Below are 20,266 nucleotides of genomic sequence, written 5' to 3' on the forward strand. Positions count from 1 at the left end.
AACCCTAGATCTATAAAATCTAAACCCTGGATCTATTAAAAAAAATAATAAAGATCCTTAAAAAGGATACCATTGAGAAGTAAATGCTGCCGTAGAAAAGAAATAAATGCAGCCGGAGAAGAGAAATAAATGCAGCCGGAGCTGGAGAAGAGAAATAAATGATGTGTTTCAGAGAGAGAAAGAAATGCAGAAATATGAAACCCTATTGGGTGAAAGAGGATATGCAGAAATGTAAAATAATTTTAATTTTTTCCTTTCTCTCTCCTAGCTGGCAAGGCTACGTAGGATTCGTGGCCTTGCTTTCGCTAACCATTCGTTGAGTTTATCATACCTCTAATTAAATATACATTATAATTAAATATACATGATATATATATATATATATAAATATATATAAATGAAGAGTACTCCTTCACATGAATTAGTCATTATTTAAATAGAAAACAAAACTTAGTAATTAAAATAATATCATATTTGAAACACTTGAAAATAGATAGAGTATAACACATTAGTATATATAAAATAAAGATAAATAGTTATCTCAATAATAATAATAGATAATTTCTTTTCTAAATTTTATTTTAATTCTTAGATTTCTATATAAGGTATTTAATATTTATTTTATTTAATGTACTATTAAAAAAATATATTATCACTAACTTTTAAATTAATAAATAATGTATTTCGTTTTTTTATTGTAACAAATCCTTTGTGTGGGGAAATTTGACGAAATAACCCTGATAATAGGGTTATTTCCAAATTTAGAATAGGCCATATAATTTTTTCAAATCTAACCTTTTGCATATGGAAAAAGACCTTTTTGCCCTCAAATTAAAAAAATAAAAAAATCATACTTTTAGTGGGACTTTTAGTTTCTTGTCTCCCCTTTTCCCTCCCTCTCCCAACCTCCTCGTTTCAGTTTTCCATTTTCTCCACCAACGATCCTTCATCATCGTCGGGAAGCCAACGATCCAACAAAACGAGACTAGAAATGGAAGCCAACAATCATCGCTGAAACGTCTTCAACATTTCAGGTTAGTTTTCCATGTTTCCGTCGTTTCATGCTGAAATGGAAGAATGTTTTAGGGTTTCATCGTTTAAAGTCTAGGGTTTAGGTTAAGTGGTGGCTGAATGGTTTTAGAGCGTGGTTGATTGGTTTTACGATGGAATATACATTTGATGAAGGCGACGATGCATCTTTCGTAGGCGGAAAATGAATCTGTTGCAGACGAATATGCATTATTCGTCTGCGACATATGCATCTTCCGTCTACAACAGATGTATTGTTGCCTACGATAGATGCAATTTCTGTCTGCGACAGATGCATCGTCGCCTGCAACAGATGCATCGTCGCTTTTGTCAGATGCATTTTCCGCCTGCGACAGATGTATTTTGCACAATTAACACTGACTTCTGTGAATTTTTATCATTTGCAGATCACATGTATGTGAGTGTTTTTCTCCTCTTTGATGGAGATTGGAAAACTGATGATGGTGGTGTTAATTCTTTTGTCTCAAGTTCATGTTGTGGTGTGAATGTACCCCGAAATGCTACATATGGCGAATTAGCTGCCATTGTCTATGATGCTATTGGTGTGGACAAATTAAGATATGACTTAGTGTTCAAAGTGAAGTATAATATGTTAATGACGAATTCTCCTCTTACAACAATCATTCGAGATAGCGATGTTGCGTTCTATTTTCAAGAATTTTCGTCTTCACTGCCCAATCATCGCTCCCACTGTGTGTCTCTTTAGTAGAGAAGTCAATACCTTCAACTCAACAAAGTGAAAGACCAGAAAATGACATATTTGAGCAGCAAGATATCTTCCCAAGGCAGTGAGATGTATGTGAGCAGCGAGATGTATGTGAGTAGTAAGATGTCTTCCGAAGGCAACAAGATGTATCTGAGCAGCAAGATGTTTTTGAGCAGCGATATGTTTTAGAGCAGTGAGATGTTTTTGAGCAACAATATGTTTTTGAGCAGCAATATGTTTTTGAGCAGCAAGATGTCTTCCCAAGTCAAAACAATGTAGAAGAAGTATCTCGGGAACCAAGCACTACTTCTCATATGAACCACTCGAGATTGAAACACCTGCTCAATTAATTGAAAACGGATTGGAAGTGGGTACGTTTTTTGATAACAAAAAAGAAATACAATTGAGGTTGCATAGACATGCGATGTCTAATCATTTTATCCTTAAGTCAACAAAAAATCTTTGGTTTGTAAAATGTATGGATGAGAACTGCAAGTGGAAATTGCGTGCTAAGAAAGGAAAATTCTCGGAGATGTTTGAGATTAGAAAATTTGTAAAAGAACACACATGCTCAATTTTGACGAGACAAGACAATGTGAGGCAAACACCATCATGGGTAATTGCGGAGTGCATTAAAAGTAAATACATGGACCATCACCATGACCACATGCCTACGAAAATAATGGAAGACATGCATATAAGTTATGGGTTAACTCTGACATATAATAAGGCTTGGAGGTCCAGAGAAAATGCCTTAATGGTGGTGCGAGGAACTGTGGAGGATTCCTATGGTAAATTGCCATCATACTTGTTCATGTTGTAGAAGAAGAACCCAGGTACCATAACTGACATCCAGACGAATGAGCAAGGCCACTTCAAGTATATGTTCATGTCCCTAGGGTCTCAATTAGGGGTTTCATAGGCTGTTGTCGTCCTGTATTGTGCGTCGATGCCAGCTTCCTTAAGCACAAGGTTGGAGGTCAACTACTGATTGCGATAACATTGGATGCGAATAAGCAACTATATTCCGTTGCTTTTGGTGTCATTGATTCGGAGAATAATAACTCTTGGATATATTTCATGCAACAACTAAGGTTGGCAATTGGATCAGTCTTGGATCTCGTCTTCGTATCCGATAGACACTCAAGTATTGCCAACGCCTTGTCAACGGTTTTTCTAGAAGCACATCACGGTGCATGCATATACCACATCAAAATGAATATTATGGCCAAATTTAAAATTGATAATTGCCATGTTGAGTTTGATTTGGCTTCTCGCGAGCATACACCGAGTTCATGTTTCATTAGCATTTTGACAGGATCAAAACTAAAGACCCTCGGATTGCTGAATATTTGGAACAAATTGGAGTGGAGAGATGGAGTCGTGCTTTTTCCCCGGTTCGCGATACAATCAAATGACAAGCAATTACACGGAGAGTTTTAATAGTCAGAGTAGGGAAGCTAGGAAATATCCCATAATAACATTAGTTGACTATTTAAGATTCACAATATAAGATTGGTTTAATCATAGAAGAGAAAAATCAACCAACCACAACGAACATTTATCTCCATATTATGAAAAATTCTTACGTGAGCAAGGCGAAAATGCTAGATTTTACAGCGTTTATCCACTTAATCGATTCCAGTTCTATGTGCATGACAGTGAATTTGATTTTCAAGTTGACTTCAATGGCCGAACTTGTACTTGTAGGGTATTTGATGTATTCGGTCTTCCTTGTACGCATGCCCTGGCGGCTGCCCGTTTCCGGAAATAGGTTCCCTATGAGTTTTGCACAAGGTTAGAGAATTTAACCAATTGCATGTTCAATTTATGTTACGTTCAATTTATGTTGAATTTATGTATATTTTTTCAGGTTTTACTCAATTGAATCGTGGTGCATGGCATATGCAGAGACATGTTATCCAGTTTTTAATCATAATGAAGCTTGGGACATTCCCGAACATATCAAGAAACGAGTCTGCCTAAAACCCCCTGTGAAGATTAAGAAAGGACGACCAACAACAAAGCGTAGATCATCACAAGGTGAGCCTCGTAAGAAAGAGAGACGGTGTGGCTCATGTGGCGGTCTATGTCATAACAGGGCAACATGCTCAGCAGTGATGCCTACACCATATACTGCAAGACCAACACAAACTAGTACACAACCTTCAAAATCTAGTGCCCAATCTTTGGCATGATCAAATTGTTGTTTTTTATTGTCAAACTGCTGTACTAACTTTTTTTTTATCAAACTGCTGTTTTTTTTGTCAAACACTGCTGTACTAACTTTTTTTGATACTGCTGTTTTTTTTTTATCAAACTGATGTACTTTTAAGTGTTGTCATTTGAAGTGTGTTGTCATTTACATAGCCAACAATTGTATTAACAACAGGACAACGAGATATAGCAGGCGACAATGCATCTGTCGCAGACGACATATACAATTGTTATTAATTATACCACTCTTGGTGCACTTGGGAACTCTTGAGTGTGGTATTACAACATATGACATACTTTCCAAACTGAAGTTAGGATACCTGCTCCTGTCAAAAGGGGTCGTTCCATTTAGAAACAAATATGGAATCATTTCACGTAGTGGTTTCATGAACTTGTCATAATGATCCTTTTTGATAAATCCCTATTTACAGTCATAAACATTGATGCACCAATCTTGTAGTTGCACCTCACACAGGACCCAATGCTTCATCTTCAGATTCATAGGGAAATATACCTTATCTATAGTGCTCCAACAAGTCAGGAAATTTTCTTCATCACCCATGAAATATTCCATCAAGTCACGGTCGAAGCTGTATTTTTCTGGATTTTTGGAGAACTTTGAATAACGTAACGACAACCTCGTAGCGATATTACAGTCACATATTGAGAAATTTATCGGATGATAAGTCTTGGGGAAATTGGTAACCTTTTTCTAAGAAGGTAACATACTGCATCTATCTCCCATGAATCGAGAAAATGAATTAAGCACAGAACATAAAATGAATTAAGCACATAACAGAAATTAAGCACAAAATTGCATTTGCAGGAGACAAAGCATCTGTCGCAGGAGACAAAGCATCTGTCGCAGGCGACAATGCATCTGTTGCAGGCAACAATGCATCTATCGCAGACGACAATGCATTTGTCGCAGGGTGGATCACGTAGCTTATTGGATCATGTAGCCAATTCTGAGGCCTCAACATTCTGATAAACAAATCTCGACCAACAAAGCTAATAACCATATTTTTCTTGTCTTCATCCTCCAGCTTCAACCACTTGTTCAACTCATCCATCAGTTCAATATCATAATCTAAAAGAGGATTGACAGTTACTGGATCATTGAGTTTAAACGTTTTTCCATTAGGGTCTGTGTAGTTCCCCAATTTTATGGACTTCTTCTTTCTCCGAAACTTCTGTCCCTCAAATTTTGTTGGAGTCATTTCTAATACATCGTCATCCTTCTTGGCCAACTCTACCTTCCTCTTCTTGGAAAACTCCTCCATCCTCTTCTTGGCCAACTCCACCTTCCTCTTCGTGCCCAACTCCTTCTTTTTCGTGGCGAACTCCTTCTTCTTCGTGGCCAAATCTTCCTTGTCGTCCATCTTCAACTCAGCCTCATTCTTTCCCAACTCATTCATAACATCAGCATCTTTGTTTTCATTCTCAACAACAACATCATCATCAACTACTTTGTTTTCATTCTCAACAACAACATAATCACCAACATCTTTGTTTTCATTCTCAACAACAACATCAGCATCTTTGTTTTCATTCTCAACAATAACATCAACAGAAGCAATATCTTCTTTCGTATCCAACCCATCAAAACATCAACATAAGCAATATCTTCTTTCTCATTCAACCCATCATCATCATCATCATTAACATCTTTGTTCGTCTCCAACCCAACATCAACAACAACAACATCTTTTTTCTTCTCCAACCCATCATCAACATCTTCATCGGCATCTTTGTTCGTCTCCAACCCATCAACAACATCAACAGAAGCAATATCTTCTTTCTCATTCAACCCATCATCAACATCATCATTAGCATCTTTGTTCGTCTCCAACCCAACATCAACAACAACAACATCTTTTTTCTTCTCCAACCCATCATCAACATCTTCATCGACATCTTTGTTCGTCTCCAGCCCAACATCAACAACAACAACATCTTTTTTCTTCTCCAACCCATCATCATCAGCATCTTTGTTCATCTCCAACCCAACCCAACCCAACATCAACAACAACACCATCTTTTTTCTTCTCCAACCCATCATCAACATCATCATCAACATCTTTGTTCATCTCCAACCCAACATCAACAGCAGCAAAATCTTTATTTATTTCCAACCCATCATCATTGAACCCATCAGCAACAACATCTTTGTTTATTTCCAACCCATCATCATTGAACCCATCAGCAACAACATCTTTGTTGAACTCCAACCCATCATCATTCAACCCATCAGCAACAACATCTTTGTTGAACTCCAACTCCTTCTCCACTAAATCTGAATCAGCATTCTTCTGTTGTTTTATTTCACCCAATAATTTGATTATGTGATTGAACATAACATGTTGATCCTCTTTGATGACCTTCATTTCAGTTTTAAGCTCATTCACATCCCTTGTCAGCTCATTCATATCCTTTTTAGCTCATCAAACTTGACATCATGCTGTGCTTGAGTCACCCGATTGTCTTGGCTAGTTGGAGAATTGTCTTCGTTATTTTGAGGAGTCGTTGTTGAAGGGACATGGCTAGATTTATGAGTAGTACATCGAGAGGTGTCTTGGCTAGATTCATCACTAAATGACTTCTCAGTCCTCGTGGCTAGTGTGATTTTAAGTGGTCTTCTCCTCTTGGGCGCCGATTTAGGAGTACTACCATCTTCATTCTTTCTCTTCCTACCATCCACTTCAAATAATGCATCATAAATGTAGCCTCCCATTTCTTCAAAGTCTTCCCCACAGTAGTTCTTCTTCTCCTCCTCAGACTCATCAATCTTGTTAAACACATTACATTTCAAGAGGACAGTGAATACCTCTTGGACAATGTTGGTGTTGCTTCTGGAGGCTGTAAAGAGTAATATCCTTAGGCATATAGGTTGTTTCTCGGTCATATCCGCAAATTTGGGGACAAATGTCTTCATAACCAAATATGTCCAAACTTGGAAGGCTATTACGAACTCACTAATAGTATAAGCGACATCACAATTCCCTTGCAGGTTTCCTTCTTCTTCAGATATAGCTGACGAAGATGTTTCATGTCTTTGTCAATACCCTTCAGGGTTGAACTGAAGGAAACCTTTCCCATGGAAATTGAAGGAACATCTCCATGTCCTCCACCATGCTGAAGATTTTCAAATTTACCCTCTTCCTATTATCAGATCCAAAAAGACACTGGTAAATAATTTTGATGAGCACAAACTTCCATGCATCCTCCTTATCAGAGCATTGGAGGAAAACTGTTTGAAACTCATTCACTCTAACAACTGTTTTGCCTCCAAAATATTTATGGAATATGGGTGAACATTCTTCAACGTGCCAGTTTTCGATCACAAGAAATCTTCCAAAATTTAGGCCTGTCACCAAGGCATATTCCTTCATGCCCAGTACAGCTCTTTACCATTGACCAGGAAACTTATTCCCTTCGAATTGGAGCTGCTTTTCCTCATCAACATCTGATGGATTATTGTTCCTGAGAAAATTACAGTCGGGGCTTTCAATAGATGCTGAAATTGAGTCTGCAAAGCCCTATTCATAAGACCAAAATGATTAAACTTGTCCTTCGTTTTTAACAAGCAGGTACAAATGGATTTCCATGAAACACGGCCAGGAAAGTTCTCAATAACAGATTTAGTTTTTGCTTTTACTCTTGGTTGGTGCCATCTGCAAAAAAACATTATGTCAAACTAATGAAAGCAAATACCACTTCTTTAAAGAAGCAAATAAGACATATGTCGCAGGCGACAATGCATCCGCCGCAGGAGAAAATGCATTTGTCGCAGGCGAAAATGTATCCGTCGCAGGCGAAAATGCATCTGTCGCAGACGAAAATGCATCTGTCGCAGGATACATTTTCGCTTGCGACAGATGCATTTTCGCCTGCGACGAATACATTTTCGCATGCAACGCCTTCGACAGATGCATTTTAAACCCAAAACGATTTAGTCAGCCCATAAACCTAAACCTAAACCTAAACTCTAAACACTAAAATCCTAAACCATTCTTCCATTTCAGCATGCATGGAAGTTGAACGACAGAAAACGGGAAAAACTCACCTTCAATATTGCGGCGTTGCCTCGGGAGTTCGTTGCCTCGGAGAAAACTCACCTTCAATGTTGCGGCGCCTAGGGAGTTCGTTGCCTCGGAGAAAACTCACCCTCAACCTTCGTTCGTTCGGCTTGGATCGTCGTCGGGGGCTTGAATCGTCGTCGGGGGCTCGGATCGTCGTCAGGGCTTAGATCGGGGACTTGGATCGTCGTCGGGGGAGAGGAGAAGAAGAAGAATCGCGAGTTTCGGAGGCTGTTTCGAGAGAAATATGAAAAGAGGAGAGGGAGGGTAAAGGAGAGAAACTAAAAGTATGATTTTTTATTTGAGGGCAAAATAGTCTTTTTCCATAGGTAAAATGTTAGATTTGAAAAAATTATATGGTCTATGCTAAATTTGGAAATAACGTCAAATTTCCTTTTGTGTGAGAGAGGGGAGAATAAGGTGGTGAGTCCGTTTTATTTAATATATATATATATATATATTAATATTAAATTTAATTAATGGTTAATTTTAATATTTAAATAAATAAAATTATTAGTTAAATGATTAATATAATGTTTGAATTTAAGGATAAAAATGGTGTTTTATTCCAATAATTAATTCATCACAAGGCCTTAGTCCTTAGTCAACCTTAGTCTTTTAATATATTCTTATAACAAAGAAGCTACCTTGATCGGAAAATCTCAAGATGACAAGATAGCCATGAAATTGACTCCATTATCTTCCCGGAATACCTTCAGCTACACCTTCTTTCTTCTTCACCTCCTTCTCCGATCGATAACCGCCTCCGGCGACTCACAACATGCTATCGCCGTCAACTGTGGTTCCCTTCACAACTCCACAGCAATTGACGGCAGACAATGGGTTGGAGAAACAGATTCTCCTTCCATCATTTCTTTTCAAGGATCTGGAAGTAAATCAGTGGTCCCTTCTTCCTCTGATGACCACCCATCACAATCTCTCGATCCCACTCCCTACATGACAGCTCGAGCTTCTAGGTCATCCTTCACCTACACCTTCCATGTCGGCTCAGGCTACAAGTTCATCCGCCTTCATTTCTACCCAGCTTCATACTCTGTTTTCAAAAGGTCAGCCGCCTTCTTCACCGTGAAATCAGGTCCGTATACTCTTCTCAACAATTTCAGTGCGTTTCTAGCCGTCGATTCTCTTAACCTGAATTCAATCGTAAAAGAATTCACCCTTTATGTCCCTGACGAGGGTAAACCCTTGTCAATTACTTTCTCCCCCTCAAAAGAAATCATCCGTTCTGATGAGACATTTGCATTTGTTAATGGAATTGAAATTGTTCCCATGCCTCTTGGACTTTACTACACCATGGAGGGAGATGGAGATGGAGATGCAGGGGCATATTTGGTAGGACATAACTATCGATCTCCCCTGGGAAAAGACACTGCAATGGAGATGACATACCGGTTAAACGTTGGTGGTAACAAACTTTCATCCGTTCATGACCCAAATATGTTCAGGGAATGGGCGGATGATTCAAACCATATCATAGAATCAAGTGTTTTTCCCATCACTTCCATAAATAGGATCAAGTATACAAAAACATCCAAAGATAGTGCACCACAAAGGCTTTACCAGTCATCTTGGTCAATGAAGCGAAATTTGCAAGATGGTGAAGGAGTTAGTTTTACATGGAAATTGCCTGTCGATTTGGGTTTCAGGTATCTAATTAGATTGCATTTTTGTGAGCTTGACTATGATGCTGTGAGAGAGAACGGGCATAAAGAGTTCAATATTCTCATAAACAATCACACGGTTGAGTCTAGAGGAGACTTGATCAAATGGGGCGGTGAGATTGGGGTTGCAATCCATAAGGATTACTTGACAACATTAAGAGGAGACAGAATGATGGGCAAGAGAGACCTAGTTGTCGCTTTGTACCCAAACAACGAAGATCAATCAACTGAATTCATTGACTCAATTCTTAAGGGGATTGAAGTTTTCAAACTTAGCAACACTGATGACAATCTTGCTGGAGGGAATCCAGTCCTCTTCAATCCTCGTGTCTCGACAAAGCAAAGACATAGAATCCCAACAATGAGTTTAAATGAGACTATAATTTTGTTCATATTTCTAGTTGTCATTGTTCACCAACTTCGCAAATGGAAAGAAAAGAGGTTGAGTAAAAATTCATCTCTAATAAACAATGATTTGTGTCGGAGATTTTCATTTGCTGAGATCTCACTCGCAACCAACAAATTTGACGACAAATTAGAGATTGGACATGGGGGTTTTGGTATGGTCTACAAAGGGGTTATAAATGTTATTAATGGTAAGGTTGAAATCACAGTAGCAATTAAAAGGTTAGATTCTAAATCTAAGCAAGGAGAGAAAGAATTCATATCAGAAATTGAGACGCTTTCCAAGCTTAGACACACCCACCTTGTTTCTTTAATCGGATACTGCAATGATGGCAATGAGATGATACTTGTTTATGAGTACATGGAACGTGGCACCCTGGCGGACCATCTCCACAAGAATAAACGTGATGGTAGTAGAGAAGGAGACGCGACTCCTCTAACTTGGAAGGAAAGATTAAATATCTGTTTGGGTGCTGCTCGTGGGTTAGACTACTTGCACAAGTATGAAGTCATACATCGAGATGTGAAGAGCGAAAACATTTTGGTGGATCTGAATTGGGTGGCCAAAATTGCTGATTTTGGCATATGCAAAGTTGGAGGAGTTGCAAATCTTACCCATATTAGTACTGCTGTAAAGGGAACTATTGGTTATATAGATCCAGAGTATTTCTCGACTAATATGCTAACCAAGAAATCTGATGTGTATGCTTTCGGTGTTGTGTTGTGGGAAGCATTATGTGGGAGGCGAGTCATAGATAATAGTATCGACGACAAACAACAATGTAGCCTCGTTAAGTGGGTTCAGCATTGCTGCAAGAATGAGTCGGTCAATGAAATAATTGATCACAATTTGAGGGGACAAATCTCATCTGATTCTCTCAAGTTGTACATTGAACTTGCAAACCTATGTTTGCATAATCAGATTAATAGTCGACCTACACTAGCTGAAGTCATAAAGGTTCTTGACTCTTTATTGATGGATGGACTCAATTTCTTAAGGTCAGGAAGAGTTTATCCATGTTCTTAGTTACTTCGGTTCAATTTTATTTTTCCTTACTAATTCTTATATTTTTTTTTCAGTGGCCACCCAACGGAAGATAGTATTAACATACAAAAAGATTTGAGACAGATGCCTCATAGTCCCATACTCAATGTAAGACCTTATCTACTAAAGATTCTTTGTGGATTAATTATTACTTTCTAATATATATTTAATAATTTTATTCTAAAATATAATACTAAAATATTTTAAAATTATGAGTCGGGATGATGAGGATCGTGTTCATGAAGAAATGAAACTACGATTCTTTATTTAAAAAAAAGAGTATAACCAAAAAAATATACACATATAGTAAAAAGAGGTAGAAAGAGAAAATAAATAAAAATAGAGTTGAGTATTTAGAGTTTCAGCTATCACAGTTGCTAAATACTTGCGGCGCTGCCGAAACATGACGGAACGCTCTTCGCGGACGGAACCCGAACATAACGCCAACAGAGCGTCCCGCGTCCGCCATTTATGCCCGAAACAACGTTGTATCACCTTGTGTCGTCGTCTTCCTCACGATGACGAACAAATAAACATCCGTAGCCATCTTTGATTTTTCAAAGATGGAATTTCGTCGTTTCTTCACCTTTTGACTTCGTTTTCAAAAGGTGAAATGATCACCATTATTACTGCCTATGCCGACAGCTGGCCATAGAATAGCCAAAAAAGACCATCAATGGTCTTTTGACTAAATAGAAGCCACTTGGTCGATGAACAGACCTTGGAGGATATAAAATAACCTCCCTTGAGCAATCTGAAGGCAAAAGAACAACTTTTAAGCCTTCAATCAAGTTTGTTCTAAAATCCGTCATTAAAGTTTCAAACTTCTAGATTTTCGAAAATTTCGTATAAAGCCTCAAAACTTGGATTGAAATTTTTATATTTTAGTTTTGATAATTCTGTATATTTTCTGGTTATTCGATTTCTTGATTGAAAAACGATCTTAGAATCATTTGTGACCTTTATGTTAAAGTCAAACACAATCAATCCAAATTAGAAACCCCCAAATTTGAATTTGAAAAATTCAAAATCGAGTTTTCTGTTTTTGAACTATTGCTCAAGAACAACAAACCAAAATGCTTTCCAACATGTTTCTAAAGATATTGAGAACCTAGTTAGACCAGTTCCAATCCATCCTAAACATGTTACATGTTACATTGATAGTAATTCAATATTTCAATTAGTCACATTGATATTTTATTTATTTATAAATGACACGTAAATAATAAATTACGGTATTTGAATTCGTTAAGACAAAACCTCATAGTGTATAACTTTAAAAATAAAGAATATCAAATTGTAAGGTTTAAAAAAGATATTCGAAATTCTGACCCAAATAAAAAAAAACTCAAATATAATTGTCAATTTAAATTTAATTAGATTCAATTAAATAAAATATTTTTTTTTATAAAAATGTTGTTCTTTCTTGTTTAAAAGAAGAAAATAAAAGACATTAAAAATAAGTAAAAAATGATAGTTATTGTGATCACCGGTTGCTTTTATACTGAATACCTTTTAAATCTCTTTCCTCGAAAATATATTGCGAATGAGTGTGTATGTACATGCATGTCCTCTGCATGTTCCTGAGAAATCGATCGTATCAATGTCCGAATGGAAGAATATTTGTATTTCCCTACAATAGTTCAATTTGTTTGAATGTGGATTCCCTCTCTTCGTACGCTGTGATTTGGAAGTTTGGTTGATAACAGATTCGAGCTGAATATGGTTGATTCGTCCGAGAAATTTCTAAATTTCATTGGATTGTTTATCATGTTGAAGGTGGTTTACGAAGGCTGGATGGTTCGACACGGTCGAAGGAAGATCGGACGGTCGTTTATTCATATGAGGTACTTTGTGCTCGAGACTAAACAACTTTCTTACTACAAGACAAAACCTCAGGGCAATACGGTGAGCGTCACAATTCGAATTCTTGACTCCCCCACTTAAAGACCTTGATAGTTTTACTTTCAATTATTTGGGTTATTGATTTCCTTTTCTTCTTCTTTTGGCTATATGACGACGACGATGATGATAGACTCCACTGAATACCCTTCTATTAGATGGGAATTGCAGGGTTGAGGACAAAGGATTAAAGACACACAACGGACATGTGAGTTTTTGCTTCATCTTATCCTTTGTTATTACCATTTGTCATTAGTGAATAGAAGGAGAAGACACATGTTTAGAATATAAAATTTAGAATCAAAATCGATTTACCCATCCTAGGTAGCTCAGTGGAAACATACTTGTACTAAAGGGGCTTACTATCCTTAGGTCTCAATTTCAATTATCATTGAAAGCATGAGATTGAAGTGGGAGGATTTGGGAATTCAAAAAATTAAAAAAAAAAGACTTTGTTTAGGAACTGATTTTACATTAGGATGATTCTCGTTCTATTCTTGTCATATCTTTCATTATTGAGAATGTCTTTGGAAACACTTTCTCATTAGGATAGTGTCATTTCTCTTGTTTTGTGATGAGAAGGAGAAAGAAATTCCTTATGCACATGTTTAGTGTTTAGAATATCAAATTTAGAATCAGAACCCTCTTACCCATACTGGGTAGCTGTTCGATTCTCATTGATGATAAATTATCGTATTTAAGTGGGAGGTCATAGCCTGAACTTTCCAATTAAAAGAAGAACAAAAAGAAAGAATCAGAATCCTTTATTGTAGGAATTAGGAACTGATTTTACATTTCTCCTTCTATTCTTCTGATATATTTGATTATTGAGAATGTCTTTGAGATCTAGATTTAGGTAGAGCACTTGCTCATTAGGATAATGTTCTTGTTTATTTTAATTTCTCTTGTTTTCTCAGTTGTTTCTAGAGTTGAGTCTCTAACATATTATCATGTTCTTTCGTGGTAACTATGTTGGTTGAAGCTTGCTATCTAGTGCAAAGTGTAAGTTGTGAAGTTAAGTCTCCTTTTGGCTGTTTTTTTCACTTTCCATTTATGTTTCATGTTTTGATTTCTCTAGATTCTGTCATTTATGTTCATATTGAAAGATGGACACATTTGCTTTTGTCATTTATGGATTCTCTAAAGCACACTTTTCTTGTTTCTTCTCTTCCCTAACAGATGGTCTATGTTCTGTCCGTCTACAACAATAAAGACAAGCATGATCCAATAACGGTGGGTAGATCTAGCCTAATGGAGAAAATATATAAATATTTCAAACTAATTTATTCTATTCTCAGATGGCAGCATTCAACATACAGGAGGCACTTACATGGAAAGAAAAGATAGAATCTGTTATTGATCAGGTTATGATAAGTGCTCTTCGTTTCACTTGAAGCAGCATATATAATTTTTTTCCCATTTGTCCATTTCCATGAAAATAAAATTCAATATTTTTCCATAGATGTTTTTTCCCATAATTCAATTTTAGAAGAAATTGTACTTACAAACAACTTTTAAACGATAAACAGCTTTTGATTGTCAAATCAAAATCCAATTCACCATAAAAATTATTTGGCTTCTCTCAAGTTGTCAAATCAGCTGAGAAGAAGCTAAATCCACTATGGTGGATTAAGGAGCTTCTGGAATGCTTACACAAGTTTTTTTGTTTCTTTAGATTTAGTGCCCCTGAAGATGAGGATGACTCTAATAAACCTTTGTTGCCGAGGGCAACAATAGAAAAAGGTTGTTAATTTTTTTCTCCTTCTATTTGATGATATATAGTTTTTAGGAAAAAAAGCTCTTTTTGCTTCAACTCAATTTACTTTATGTTGTCATTTTTTTTTGTTAAATCAGTTAAGTTCATAAATATTGCATCTCCTTATTCTGGATTGTTGATTATAATATAATTCTTGTTTCTAAATTGCATAGCTAGAACTTAACGAAAAAATGAAGACAAAATGTAATTTGAGTATTTTTATAAGTTTAGGAAACAAAACGAACCTTAATGCAAGTTCAAAAAGCAAAACAAACTTCTTTCCTATTTTTTAATGTATGTTAGCTTATTTTGATGCTACAAACTCCTTTGATAGGTCCTCCTGAACCAGCACTTGACCGGACAACAAAAATAGACTCAGACTTCTCAAACAAGAATTCCAATGATCAAGCATTCTTTAAACAGCATTGGCGCCTTCTTCAATGCCGAGATGGTTAGATATGTCGATTCTCATGTTCTCAATATAATTTAAGACGTTGATTCTCACCAGTGAAAGAATATTTATTTTTTCTTACACAGGTTCGCATTTTTGAAGAGCTCCTTGAAGTTGATTTTCTTGTATGATCATTTATTTATTAATTTTGCATCCAAAAGAATTTGTAGACACATTGCTTGGATTTTTCTACTGATTTGATGTAGTTTTCTTCTGGCAGCCAAAAAGTTGTAGTAGAGCAATGAAAGCTGTAGGGGTGGTGGAAGCTTCGTGTGAGGATATATTTGAGCATATTATTGAGCATGGATGCTACACGGTTCGAGTAAGCTCTCTTCACACGCTTCCTTTAAACCGTGCACCCTCTACCTCCCTTCAATGAGAAGTCATCCTCATAAAACACTTACTACCTTTAACTACACTGATTGATTATGTTTGCGGGAGCTTAACAATGTGTTGATTGGGAGTTGTTTATTCCATTTTATTGTTTATTTAGGTGGGACTGTACCTTCCAGTATGGTAGCTCAGTTGAAGAGGTAGATGAGCATACAACAATTCTCTATGAGAGATTACAGCTGGATTGGTTTCCTACGTAATTCTTTCCTCAAGTCATTTCAGTTTTCAGATTTTGTTCATATTTTTCTAATCTTCATTTCCAAATATGGGTTTTGGGATGCAATAGTCATTTGATGCAATAAATAATGGGGGACAACAGAAGTTCTAATATATAAAAAATGATAATCATATTGGGTAGCTCAAGTAGAAAGAGTCTTGCCTAAGAGACAAGTCTCAGGTTCGATTCTCACTAGAAACGCCTTGAATGGAAATTGGCGGCCGTGCTAGCGTCCTCCAGGGAACAAACCCTATTTTTCAAAAAAATAAATGAAAACTGGTAGAACTACAGTCATGATGATTCATCTGCTTATTACTAACATTTGTCACATACATACATACATTATTGCAGGTTAGCGTGGCCACGTGACCTCTGTTATGTGCGTTATTGGCGCCGAAATGATGATGGAAGTTATGGTATATATCTCCAACAATCATCCTATATATATTTGCAATTCTGAGTTCTTTTCTGTAAACAATTTTTTCTCTTCTATCCACAGTTGTTTTGTTCCATTCTACAGAGCATGAGAAATGTGGCCGCCAACCGGGATTCGTCCGAGCTCATATTGAGAGTAATAATTTTCGCCATGTCCATAGAATAGATCTTCGTGGTTACGATTAATTGAAAAAAATAGTTCTCCTTTTTCTTTGTTTTCTCTTCTTTTTAATCCCAAGCTTTAATATGATACTGTATATGTTGTGATGTTTCTTAGGTGGAGGGTACACAATCTCGCCTCTGAAATCTCGCAATGGGAGGCCAAGGACACAGGTGCAGCACCTGATGCAAATTGATCTAAGAGGGTGGGCAGTTGGTTATATTTCGTCTTTTCAACATCATTGTCTCCTTCAACTGCTAAATAGTGTTGCTGGTGAGCTCTTACCTTTGATGTTTCATCCATACTTAAGCTTTATGTTTTAATTGCAATGATTTTCTGTTTCACACCTGAAGTCAGTTGGGTTATATATATTTTTTTTGAGGAAAGCTAAAGGATGCTTTATTATTGATAATATTTTTTATTGCATGATAAAATTCATCTACTAATACCATATCATAAGATAGTTGTTTCCTAATAAAATTCATAAAACATATATTATATTATGAAATATTATTTATATTTTAGGAATGTACAATAACAGGCTTTTTTTTTGACGTTGTAGCCATCCTTCTCCTTTGAGGGTCTATTCATAGAAGAATCTAATAATTCTTAGTCGTGAATTTGAACGAGTTGTTTGCTTTCTTGTTTTGACAGTTCATACCACCCATATATAGTATTTTGATTTCAATTCTTCCACGTTTCAAACATCCTCCTCAAATCCAAGTTAAAAATTAAATGGTTGATTGAGTTTGCAACTTTCATCTTCGTTGAATGATCTTGAGAACACTGGTTACAATTGCAAGAAGAAGAATAGCCTAGTCCAGATGAGAATATAAATTCCATTCAACATTTCTTACATCATTTAAAAAAGACAAAAACTTTTGTTACCATCATAGTCAATGCGAAAGTCGCATCTTCCATGGGGAACATAACTATATAAAACAAGTAACGATTAAAGGGTATGTAGTACCAAACAAAATACCACTGAAATCCCATTTGTTAAGACTTCTCCCATTCTCAATGATCCATCGCTTGGGTTCTCGAATGTTGGTAGGTCCATGTGAAGACTTGTTTCAATGGGTTTGAATGGTCACTTCTAGGTTTTCCTCGTGGTAATTAACATTTCACTTTTCTTTCTCAAGCCTCCACTTGACTATTATGGATCTGAACATAATATTTATAAGCTTCTAACTTACTATTCTTATGATCCATATGTCATTTCACTGTGGCTAATGCTTATCATTTATTTTTTCTATGTCTTTTCCAGTACCATATCCATTTTTTTGGAACAAATTCTTACTCGTCTTTATAGGAAAACAAACAATACATACTTGATTTTTAGCATTTTTAATTTTTTTTATTACATTTGATTGCAGGACTGCGTGAATGGTTTTCTCAAACAGATGAAAAGATTGCTCCTCTAAGAATCCCAGTAATGGTCAACATGGCTTCTGCCACTACTCCATTAAAAAAGAGTCAAAGTCTCCCACAGTCAACCTTTCACATTCATAAATCTTCTTTTGATGGTACAAACAGAAAAAGTAACGTAATGCTGGATGATTCTGATGAGGAAGATGATCAGCAAATTAAGGAAAAAGTGGTAGTAAGACTACTGTAGCTCCACCATCAACTTCTTTTCTTTTTTCACAATTTCTGAACAGGTGATGTTACAATCTCCAGGTATCAGCTGCCACCAATGAGAATGAAGAAAAGAAAGCAGGTAGTAAGTGGTATCACTCCTTCTTTCATTTTTCCATTCATAAGGACACTTTTTAAAATTTCTAGTCATTTTCAATGTCAATGATTGTATGTATGTACAGAAGAATCCTCTGGTCAAATTGATTTGTCCTGTTTCTCTGGAATTCTACGGCAAGATGACCATGATAATGCTCGTAACTGCTGGAGGATTTTAGATGGGAACAACTTTAGAGTTCGTAGCAAGAACTTCTGTTATGACAAATCCAAGGTTAATAATTTGCTTCTTTAAATTATTTCTGTAGTTTTTAGAGAATTTGAAGATTTTATTGACATATTTAGATATGTCAAAACCCACCACCAAGTAGCTCAAGTAGAAATAGTCTTGCATATAAGAGATCAAATGGTCTCAAGTTCGATTTTCACTAAGAAACGCTATGATTAAAGTGGGAGCCACAACTTTGAGGCATTGTGCTAGCTTCATCCAGAGAATAAACCCTGGTTTTAAATTTTTTGTTTTTTTTAAAGATAAGTCAAATGATGAAAAGGAGTTACTTAATAAACATAAATGATCAACCAACAGCTAATAGGAATAAATGAGGAGAGAAATAACTCCCCTTCAACACCAACCACTTAGGTGTTAATATGCCCTGCCTCCAAGTGAGATGACCCAAACAAGATATGGTGCAAAGGGTCATTTGTTGTCTGGTTTACTTCATCTGTTTTTTTTTTTTGTGGTTTTTTTCATACAGTTATCTTTTGGGTTTTTATATACATTTTTTCACAATGACAAAGATTAAAAAAACAAAATCATCTGGCTAAAATGTTTGATAAAAAAAAATTAGTAACCTATATTCTTTTTACAACTTTTCACATTAAAAATGTTTAAATCTAAAACGGTTAAAAATAAAATTAAAAATATTATAAATATGTTTCGAACTTGCAATTTAACAAAATAAGTAAAATTTTTAAAGTTGGCTAATTATATTTTTATATTATAAATTTAACACCAAATTTAATGAATACAGGACGTTTTATTTTCTAATTATATAAGTTTAACTTTTTAATTAACTAATATATATATAAAAGATTAAAAATAAAATTAAAAATATAATCACATTTTTATAATTTTTTTTTCCGATTTTTATATTATTATTTTTGAAAATGCCCAATGTTTTATTGCATTTTCCTCTTTCCCTATATGAATTTTCATAGGCCTAAATTCTCTGGGCCGTCGTCCTGGCCCTTACATTGTCTTCAATGTTACTTCTCAACCTCCTTTTTTTTTTTCTTTTGAATTGTACTAAATTAACTAAAATTAATAGATATTCCTTCCATATTTTATACTTTATAGTGGGAATACTATAATATATATATAATAATAATGCTTAAAGTTAACAAAAACCATATTAATTTCTCTCATTTATAAGAAACTCTACAGGTAAATTAAAATTTATTTTCATTTCTACTATAACTATTATTCCTACTTTTAGATAACTTTGATTTTTTTGTATTACGAAAAATTTGTACTTATATAGATCTTGAATAGATCTATATAAAAAAACACTATAATATATATATATATGTATTTTGATTAATTAATTAGTCAAGAAGAAAATAAGTTTAAGCTGATAGTAAAAAAAAATATTATATTATATATAATATTGAAAGAGATAAAAAAAAGGTTAATATATTATATATAATAAAAAATAATAAAAAAATGTTAGTATATATTATGAAGAGATAAAAAAAGGTTAGAATATAATATGTTGAGAGAAAAAAATGAATTTATAAAGATTAATAATATATTATAAATTAATAGATTCTTCCTATAAATAAGTTAATAAATTCTTATTATATTGTACCTAAAACATGTATTTTTTATATTAATTATTTTTAAATTTAAACATTTCATATTATTAAATGCAGGTAGTTGTACTTATGTTATGCTTGAAAAACGCAGTTGTAGTTGTGTTATGCTTAAAAACAAATAATTTATATAGTTTTGTACTTTGATTTTGAAATTTTGATTAGTAATGGTGGTTTGATGCTTTTTAGATTATCATGTTTTTG

At 35.2% G+C, this 20,266-nt stretch overlaps 2 protein-coding genes and 1 long non-coding RNA gene across 3 annotated transcripts; all 3 read left to right on the forward strand.

Annotated features, from left to right (window-relative positions):
* Window positions 1–8,729: 8,729 nt before the first annotated feature.
* LOC124930533 (receptor-like protein kinase FERONIA) lies at window positions 8,730–11,166 on the forward strand. Its single transcript, XM_047470867.1, has one exon. It carries the CDS (start codon window positions 8,734–8,736, stop codon window positions 11,164–11,166), a length of 2,433 nt encoding a protein of 810 aa, XP_047326823.1. The 5' UTR covers window positions 8,730–8,733.
* Window positions 11,167–11,209: 43 nt separating this feature from the next.
* Window positions 11,210–13,297, forward strand: LOC124930946. Its single transcript, XR_007098684.1, has 3 exons — window positions 11,210–11,292; window positions 12,964–13,092; window positions 13,220–13,297. It is a non-coding gene; the product is annotated as an uncharacterized LOC124930946 (long non-coding RNA).
* A 1,087-nt stretch (window positions 13,298–14,384) lies between these two features.
* Window positions 14,385–18,543, forward strand: LOC124930534 (protein ENHANCED DISEASE RESISTANCE 2-like). Its single transcript, XM_047470868.1, has 9 exons — window positions 14,385–14,450; window positions 15,514–15,615; window positions 15,806–15,882; window positions 16,255–16,319; window positions 16,403–16,474; window positions 16,616–16,771; window positions 17,875–18,101; window positions 18,179–18,218; window positions 18,319–18,543. Exons 1-9 carry the CDS (start codon window positions 14,385–14,387, stop codon window positions 18,483–18,485), a joined length of 972 nt encoding a protein of 323 aa, XP_047326824.1. The 3' UTR covers window positions 18,486–18,543.
* Window positions 18,544–20,266: the final 1,723 nt, after the last annotated feature.

Source organism: Impatiens glandulifera, chromosome 3, assembly GCF_907164915.1.
Source record: "Impatiens glandulifera chromosome 3, dImpGla2.1, whole genome shotgun sequence".
Taxonomy (NCBI): Eukaryota; Viridiplantae; Streptophyta; class Magnoliopsida; order Ericales; family Balsaminaceae; genus Impatiens; species Impatiens glandulifera.

What these genes read in the sequence shown, in the direction of transcription:
- LOC124930533 (XM_047470867.1), top strand. Translation starts at nt 8,734, where the DNA reads ATGAAATTGACTCCATTATCTTCCCGGAATACCTTCAGCTACACCTTC.
- LOC124930534 (XM_047470868.1), top strand. Translation starts at nt 14,385, where the DNA reads ATGGCAGCATTCAACATACAGGAGGCACTTACATGGAAAGAAAAGATA. An exon ending in TAGAATCTGTTATTGATCAG is followed by an intron (nt 14,451 to 15,513) that starts GTTATGATAAGT and finishes TTCTTCTGGCAG; the next exon opens with CCAAAAAGTTGTAGTAGAGC. An exon ending in ATGGATGCTACACGGTTCGA is followed by an intron (nt 15,616 to 15,805) that starts GTAAGCTCTCTT and finishes TGTACCTTCCAG; the next exon opens with TATGGTAGCTCAGTTGAAGA.